At 43.3% G+C, this 9,146-nt stretch overlaps 1 protein-coding gene across 1 annotated transcript in view; it reads left to right on the top strand.

Moving 5' to 3' along the window:
* Positions 1–9,146, top strand: part of emc2 (ER membrane protein complex subunit 2) — a 22,614-nt gene that overhangs the window by 11,433 nt on the left and 2,035 nt on the right. The window contains exons 5-7 of the mRNA XM_010769094.1: positions 2,047–2,187; positions 2,452–2,562; positions 4,167–4,271. Of these exons, the coding sequence (XP_010767396.1) occupies positions 2,047–2,187; positions 2,452–2,562; positions 4,167–4,271 (357 nt within the window). The remainder of the gene's footprint in view (positions 1–2,046; positions 2,188–2,451; positions 2,563–4,166; positions 4,272–9,146) is intronic.

The raw sequence follows: 9,146 nt of genomic DNA, 5'->3' as shown, positions 1-9,146 counted from the left end.
TTTGCTAACCTCCAAAAGAAACAAATATAATTCTTACAGCCTCGCACATGATGGTGGCTACAACCTTTACTCGAGCACTGTGGTGAAGAGCGGGCTTTGGAGCTGTCGTAGAGAGCAGCCTGGGGATGGTGGGGGTTTAGACGGCTTTAGAGGAAGAGGAGAAGAGGTAAGGGTTTGGCTCTGGGACAGGATTCTAGTTGATGGCTGATGCAGCAGGATTCTCTTGCAGGCCACGGCCACTGCATGAGCACATCTGAAAGTCTTTATGGAGAGGAAGTGGTAATTGTAAGCAGCCCCCCAACCTTCCAAGCCCTCTGATCTCCCCCTCCCTCTACTAGACCCCTTCCCCCTGTTTATTTCTTTCTTTCTCTGTCCCCACCTTCCTACGCTGCTAAACTTTCAGCTTGTTACTATGGCAAACTTTAAATAGACTGATAGGGTCTTTATGTTGTGGCAGGCAATACTCGGATCATTAGTTTCCCCTCTTTCGCATCTTAGCATTTGCGTTGTTTGTTTAGATCCTTTCCTGTCTATTATCCTACCAGCAATCAACCGCTCCAGAGTTCACTAGCAAGCGGCCCGAGACCACCTCTTTGAGGCGGACCAGAGTCTGGTTGTTTAGTTCAGAGGAGATATGAGATTGCGTTCACACCAACCCAAATTAACTGCAGCAAGGGGTTAAACGCTCCAGGGTTCGATTCAACCGTACTAAACAAGGCTTGTGTGAAGGCGACCTAAGTCTCATAGCCGCTCCGCTAACCGATTTACCGGCTAGGATCATAAACAAACTTCTTCAGAGACTGGGTGCTTCTTGCTCTCTGCACGTGCCACACCAAACTGAACTGCTCAGTTGGCTTTTGTCTCCCTTGTAGTGGAGATCAGCTCCAGGTGTGTGGCTCTCCACCTGCTCCCAACACTGCCAATTGGTAGAGGGTGGAGCCACCTGGCAAGAATGGAGAGGCCTCTGACTACCCTGCCTCTCCACCCCTTACAAGGCCCTAGGTCTTATATTATTATTTTGTTCCTCTGCTGTGACATGTTTACATGATTTAATGTTAAAAAGTGCTTTTCTCCCTCATACTGCCTGTGCTGCAGCACCTCTTTCACCCTCTGTGAAATAATTAAGATGTTCTTGAAGTGGGGTTGTACAAGGGTCTTCTCAATAGTTAGTCTATATTATACAGTGGATGGCCCAAGTTTAGAGAGACACAGGGCTACCAGCATGGAAGCAAAGCGCTGTACTTCTATCGAGTAGCAACAAAACATATTTTAGCCACCTAAACAAAATTACCACCAATCAATATCAGAGAAAATATTCTAACATCAGCTTACACTTTTTTATAGGTGACTTCAATATTTTTTGCTACTGCCAAATATCCAGGTATTCCCATCTGTTCTTCCAAGCTGGGGACGTGCTGATGATCCGCTTTAGGTCATGCAGTTTTAAAAAATCCAAATTATACCTTTTTAATTTCCAGGATCTGCTGATAGACAGCCAGAGAAGTGTGTTGGTAGGTCTGCTACTGTGTCGGCTGGCTTCTGTTTTGTTTGGCGTACAGACGTTTTATGGCTTTGTGTTCAGTGATATACAGTATCTGAGCGCATCTTGGCCTGGGCCTGTGAGGGGGAAATGGTGTATTAGAAGTGGAGTGGCAGAAGATTAGTGTGAGGTCAACAGCTCAGCAGTCTGCTGCTGAGAAGTGATCTCATCTGAGTATAGGCACAGTATGCCAGCTCTTACTGTAGTGCTGACCTCAGGAAGGTAGTTAACTACACATTATAGCTGAAAAAACACACACAGACTCACCAGATTGAGCCTCAGTGTCCCCAAAGGGGGAAAAATCACCACAGCAGATAGGCTTTTACCTTTTCCAGCTGTCTGGACTGAGTAACCTTTACGGTAAGCTCGTAAATAAACATAACGGCACGTTTATCTCCACAACATAGGCTTCAAACCGACCCGTACCACACATAGTTTTAAAACTAAGATTTATACCTGTGAATTTATTGGGCATGGATGTTGTGCTTCACAGTTGAGCAAGCTAAAGGATGACATATGCACAGCTGTATCAATCGGCTTACTGTTTTCCTTGTCGTGTCCGCAGCTATGGAAAAGCCGCGTTTTGCCTGGAGGAGCTGATGATGACCAATCCTCACAATCACTTGTACTGTGAGCAGTACGCTGAGGTAGGTACAGCCGCCTGGATGTCCATCATCGAGCATGGGGGGCAAACTGGAATAAATGTTAACCTTCTGTCAATGGCGCCTCTCTGTAAAAACGGAGAGACGTGCACTTAACGTCACTGGGAATAAAGGCTCCTGAAAGGACGTGTGTTTACACAGGGTCGTTATGAATTGCTTATTCAGATGTCATGCTGTCATTCCTCGAGCTGCCCCTTTGCACAGCTTATTGGCCGTGTTTAATGCCTCGTCCTCCGTCTCCTCACACAGGTGAAATACACTCAGGGGGGGCTGGAAAACCTGGAGCTGTCCAGAAAGTATTTCGCCCAGGCGCTGAGGCTGAACAACCGAAACATGAGGGCATTGTTTGGTCTGTACATGGTGAGTACTGCTTTGCATGAAGAGAAAGTAGGAGAGAAAGGGAGAAGAAAAAAAACAGTGGAGAGTTTTTTTGTAACTCTGTGGTTTGTCAAGGTTGAGGCTGGCCACTGAGTGTGTCAAGCACCACTGTACTCACTGTGTGTGTATGTGTTTTCGGGGGGAGTGAAAGGGGGCTCTCAGACAGGTCACTGCTGACTCAGACGGTGAACTCCAGCATCGGAAAAGTCTGCCCCTCTGGAGCCCTTTATTTTAGTAATAATACCCCTTCGGTGAGACATTTTTTTTTTTACGTGTATGACTTAAATAAATAAAGAACTCACAGAGTTAGAAAAGAAAAGAGCAGAACAACCGCTGCAAGCATTTTGTCACAGGCAAATTACCCGACCAGGTGCCAGTACCATTGTAGTTACGCCCCTTTTCATCTACATATTTGTTTAAACAGGATGTTGTCTGCTAGTGCCAATGCATCATACGTAATTGAGACTTGACATAAAAACATAAACGAAGCGGCACAGGGAATAAAAGGTGGAAAGGGGGAAGCAGGTCGAACACACAGAGCTCCAGTGTTTTCCTCAAAACGGCACTGGGATTCTTCAAATAGTCCAAACACCTCGCGAAATCCCAAAACCGCTACGAAGATGCAGGGTCAAAACGGAGACTTCTGTTAACTCTCACGCTCGTCTGGACACAAAGCAGGTCCCTGTACGGCTTCCTGACAAGTCATCAACTGACACTTGGGTCTTTTAATGGAGACTTCAGCTGGGAGTTTTTCCTTTTTTCTTATCAGTCACTGTGCAGATTGTCAACGGGCCTCGGTGGTCCAGATTTTGACAGGTGCAAGAAGTTTAGCGAAAGGACAGGAAACGTTCACCAACTGAGTCATTTCAGACCTGGTAGCACTGACCACACTCGGGTTGTGGGTGAGTTACTCACAACATTAGCGTGGGGATTCCCCTCCATAACAGGATAGCCTGTCTAGGATGACATGATCTAAATTAGGGTTCGTAAGAAAAAACTGATGCTTACTAAAAAAAATACAGAAACCAAACCGTCTACAGAAACCCAGGTCTAGGTTGATTGGTTTGTAGTTAAAGTTTCAGCGGAGGGCTTTGAAGTGCATGCAGGGTAAGCCCTCTGGGGTTTGCTGTGTGGAGATGATGGAAGGAACATGGGAAAGACATGGGATTTGTGGTTCGGAGGGGAGCTGTCGAGGCAGGCAAAGACCGTGATTCACACAGCGCTCCTCTCGCTGCGCGCCACTTTTTTTCCCTTCAACATCAAGATCCTTTTATCGCGATGAATCAATGGTGTTGGAGAAATTAGGCCCCTGTTAAGTGACAATTTACGTACGAAGCATTAAAACACTCACTTTTTCCCCTCCCCATAAATGATTTCTCCCGTGTCATCAGGCCAAGGTCTGTTTTCTCTCTCTTCGTTTCTTCTGCCACAATGACTAGTGGAGTGGTGGATGGTAAACGTGGTTGACCATTCATCTCAATTACGCTTTTTATTGCTGTTTCACCAAGTTTTGATATAAGAAACACCCCCTTTTCCTTCTTTTTGCTTCTTCTTCATGTGTTTATTTCTTCTGTTTTTTCCTCTAGTCTGCAAGTCACATCGCTGCTAGTCCAAAAGTTAGTGCCAAGGTGAAGAAGGACAATATGAAGTACGCCGCCTGGGCTGCCACTCAAATAAACAGGGCCTATAAGGTGAGTCATGTAACAATTGTCCCTGCCTTTATAATCTAGCTTCACTATTATGTTATTCTTGCCACTATCGTCATAGCCGCCATTAGTAGTGTCTCGCTCGTCTACTTTAAAACATGTCACATTTTGCTATTGGAAACATTGGCATTTTGACTGCCCGGGCTGAGATCGAACAGCAAAACCAATGAACGGGTTAGGTTTGGGCCAATTGCCCCCTGAGCCACATTCGCCAAAGCTGGACTTCTAACCCCAAATCATATTTCTTAGGATATTTGTTTTGTTTTAGCTTTCATATGCTATTCACACACAATATCCAGAAATCCTCTCATTTGCATAGCATATAAATATCCATCAGCACCACCAAATGACCCCTGAACGCACAGCAGCCCCGGAGAAGGCCTTTTTTGACGTGCAGTGTTTTGTAATAACAACCCCAGTGTCTTTCCCCATGTCTGGGTACATTTACTGTTAATGTGTTGATTTAAGGCCACAGCGTCTGCTAAGACTTTATTCCACACCCCGGCCTCACAGATGAGCCACAGGCTGACTCTCCCAGGACCACAATCGCACTAAACTGTAGCAGAAAGTTGTATAGTTCAGCGGTTCTCAATGCGAAGTTCAGTGACCCTCAAGAGCCATTAAGCTGAAACTTGGAAGTCCCCGGCATATTCACGAGCCTAATTGTAGATTTGAGTGCTATTTCTCCAGTTGCAGCATGTGTTAACTAGATATACAGTTATCATTAAGACCATTTAGTTTCCATTTTTCGTTCAGACCAGAGGAAAGAAAACATCTAAAAAACACATTTAGGTGTTTTTTTTATTACAAAATCTGTCTATTTGCGTCTTAAAGAGGCCATTTTATGCTCACTCTTCATTCTTCCAAATGTATTAAATGTAATGTCCATCCCTATTTCTAAGTTTATTCATTCATGAATACACTTAGAAATAGGGATGGACATTTAATACATTTGGTATCAATATTGCACTACAGACGAGCACAATATCCAATTCGCACTAAGCACAACTACTATTTTTAGTTAAAGGGGCCTTATTATGCTTTCCCCCCCCAAAGTTCATTTTTGTATTTTGTGCCTCTCCTGTGACATGTTTACATGCGTTATCGTTCAAAAAATGCTAATTTGTTCTCACTACCTTGCCAATAGAAGTGAGGGTGTGAATCTTAGCCTTTACAGACCATTTACAAAAAACGATATGACACACTGCAGGGAAGGGAAAAGCACAATAGGGCCCCTTTAACATTTCTCCAAATTTGACAAAAGTGAGCATACAAACAATAATTGTCAGTCACAATGTGGGGAAGTTTCATGGTGATATCCATCAGATTACTTTTAACTTATTCATTTGTAGAGTAAATCAATTCATCTGGGATGATATTTGAATTACTGTCCCTAAAATAAAATCTTAATGGCCAAATAAATCCATTTGTGCTAGAAAAATGTTCTGTAAAAATGATGGCATTGATCTATTACTACACCGAGAGTAAAGAAGTTGTCCAAAAATGGGAGATAAATTATGGAACTCTGTGTGCTGACATTAGTATTCGCACATGTACGCAATGCAAAGGCATGGGGAAAAAGTGAGGAGCCGCTCACATGGTATCACTAAAACGGTTTATGCTGTTGTCATAGCAACCCAAAAGCATATTTAAAAAAAAATAAAAAATCATCACTTGGGCCATATGTGTTGCTTATTCGGGCACGACAGTTAAACATGTAATAAGCGGTTCCTCGCTCAGCATGTGTGGCTCCTTTTGAGCGAGAGGGGCTCCCCGCTGAGCCTCTAAGTCCTCGTCTCACCACACGAAGGGACACGTTTCACATGTCAAGCACTCAGACAAGTATGAGGGCTCAATCGGAAAAAAGTGTGCATGTGTCACGGTGAGCGGCTGCTGGAGAAGTTTCATGGGAGAACTACGAGCTTTTACTCGTTCCTGTAGGCTTGATTTAACATGTAATAACTGCCGAGGGGTTTTAAATCAGGTTAACACTTCATACGATATGGATCTCCTTGATAGATTGAAAAACGCATAGGCGCTTTGGTCAACAATAATAGTCCATCAAATGCCTCGATTGATGTGGAGTTCTCACACTTTGATCCGTACACTCGCTGACCTCACCTCGCTGTCTCAGAATGTCTTTCATCCCGGCAGGGAACAAGATAAAAATCTCAAACTGCTAAATTTTCGAGCATAAATCTGTGGCTCAAAGGAAGCAGAGAAACAAAGTGTGAAGAAAGAAAATCATACTCGAATGGAACTCAGCCGCGTCCACATATCTGAAGTGTAACATAATCCATGGCACTGACACTGTCCTTCAATTAAACTTCTGTTCTGGCCACATGTTGCACTTATTAGTCTAAAATATCTGATTCTAACTGGTTATGAATCCATTACCGGCAGTTGACAGGCTTTATATAAGTACATCAAAAAAGCTTGGAAACGGACACATTGTAACATTACTCAATGGGACTCCATCTTAAACTTGTTACAGGGTTTTGACAGTAGCATGAGCAGTAGTGGAGCACATGTGTTCCTTGCTAGATATTTGTCTTTATTGCCAGAGAGGGGTGGCAGAAGATTTTCCCACAGACAGGAATCACAAGTCTGTCTTCAGTTCAGCAGATTCTTCGTGCTTATAGCTTTATGGGCATACATTTCAGCTGTCGATAAACACGTACAGACAATATTATGTATGAAAAATAATATATTTTTTGACCAAAAAGTATTTCAGAGTCATTGAGTTGAGTTATTCATCCTTTACTCCTCTAAATGGATTTACAAGACTCATTTAGTTTAAACCATGAAGCTGATATGTAGGCATTTCTCAATAATGAAGTTATCGATTTATCCCACGATGTATGGACATGACAGGAAGCATTTTGGTTGATCTTGATGTTGTCATTCTGTTAACATGTGCGTTTGTTTGGATGAGAATGTGATCAACATAAGAAAAGATAAACCTTTAAGGTTCTCCGTAGGGAAATGTAGGTTTTATAGCAGAAAAAATAGGGACAATATATTGTTTTGTACGTCATGCTGGCAAGACGTTTCAGTGGAGTTATGAGGACAGACTGAAATAATTCAGCTCCACTCAGAGATCAGTGGACAAAGTTTTTAAAAGTTCTGACTGAGTGTGGTTTTCCCCCACCCCCTCTGTGATGATAATGAGACACCTCAGTCAGTCACACCTTTGTCCTCCAGGGAGTGTGAGCTTCTGCCCTCCTCTACAACCTCATTTTATGGAAGAAGACAAATCCAATGATTGAAACTGTCCCTCTATCTTGTCTGGTAGTGCTCTAAAAAATGCCCCAAAGTTAAGCTAATTTCTGTTGAGTGAAATTGGCCTGAATTGATGTTTAACTAGAACATTTGACAAATCCAATGCTGTAAGAATCCTGTAGTAGTTGCCAGGTAATGATTATGTCGTGCCCCGAGTGTATGTACAGTATGTGTATGCAAGTCTAGCACTTGCAGACGTTTTTCTTTTTTAGTTCCCTGTGCGAGACAAGATGAATGACGAGGTGTAAGGTTGCCTCACCACCTCCCGACTTCTGAGATCTTTTTTAAAAGGAGCGGCACGCGGTGTGAGGCCTCTGTTACACAGCTGCAGGCCACTGGGTGCTTGTGCACGCTGATTAATGGCCCTTTTTTCTTTTTTTTATATATAAAACGTCGCTCGTGTCAGTCGTCCACTTTTATTAGGGCCCCGGTACCTAGTGATTGTCATACCTCACTGTGAGAAAAAAGGTGGGTAGGTGAGTGCAAGTGGGAGCAGACGTCAGCGAGAGGTCACGACCCACTGAGACTCATTTACAACAAGAGAAACGTAATTACCTCAGCGGGGTCGGTTGACATGTTAAGGAGCTGTAGATGTGGGGCTCGGAGGCAGTGTAACTAAGTACCAATTTAAGTATTATTTTGACGTGTATTTGCCTATTTCCATTTAATGCTATTTCATACTTCTAATCCATTACACTTCAACAGGAAATATCATATGTGACCCCTTCTATCGAAATCAGTTGGAAGTCGCAACGGCTCATTTCAAAATAAACGTGGATTTGCATAAAAAAAATAGTTTTTCGGGGTTCGGGTGTTTTGTTTGATTTTAAATAAACAAAGTCTTGGCTTTCAGAATATGAAACTTTTATTTCCAATGTTGAATGCTCAATTCTGATTGGTACATTTGGACATTCAGAGGTTGTTAATAATCGATAACACACCGCTGCTAAGGATAAGATGACCGTTGCTAAGGAGGATCAAGGGACATAAGGAAAGAGGTTAAAAGACAGAGCATTCTAAGATGGTGCAACTTCCATTAAACCTTATCACCCCCAGGACAAACAAAGTATTCCAAATCTGATTCTGATTAGTACATTTGTGCTTTTACTGAAGTACACTTTTGAATTCAGCACTTTTACTTGTAATGTAGTGTTTTAGGACCTAAGTATTTCCTCTTTCACTTAAGAAAAAGATCTGAGTACTTACTCCACCCCTGCTTGGAGGTACAAGGGGGGCTTCAAAGCAGCACTGCCCTCCTGCCCTAACTCTCGCAACAGATTCCCTGATTAGCTCCTCCGTCACGAACCAAAGGCTCCCCGCTGCGCCGGGACTCTATTATCAGACGCTCTAAATAGATCTGGAGTGTGTGCTCGGCCTCCACCGCTGTAGAGCAGGGCAGGAGCTAATATGCTTCTCTCACCTCAAGCAAAGGAGATAATTGACTACCGGGGCTCGGGGTAATGGCACATTAGGGCAGCAAGGCAATGAAATGCACTGATCATTATAGCTACCCCACCACACACACACACACACACACACACACACACACACACACACACACACACACACACACACACA

Source organism: Notothenia coriiceps, unplaced genomic scaffold, assembly GCF_000735185.1.
Source record: "Notothenia coriiceps isolate Sejong01 unplaced genomic scaffold, NC01 NC01_scaffold00006450, whole genome shotgun sequence".
Classification (NCBI taxonomy): Eukaryota; Metazoa; Chordata; class Actinopteri; order Perciformes; family Nototheniidae; genus Notothenia; species Notothenia coriiceps.
Note: the sequence above shows the minus strand (reverse complement) of the source record. Positions and strands in the feature narration are given on the sequence as shown.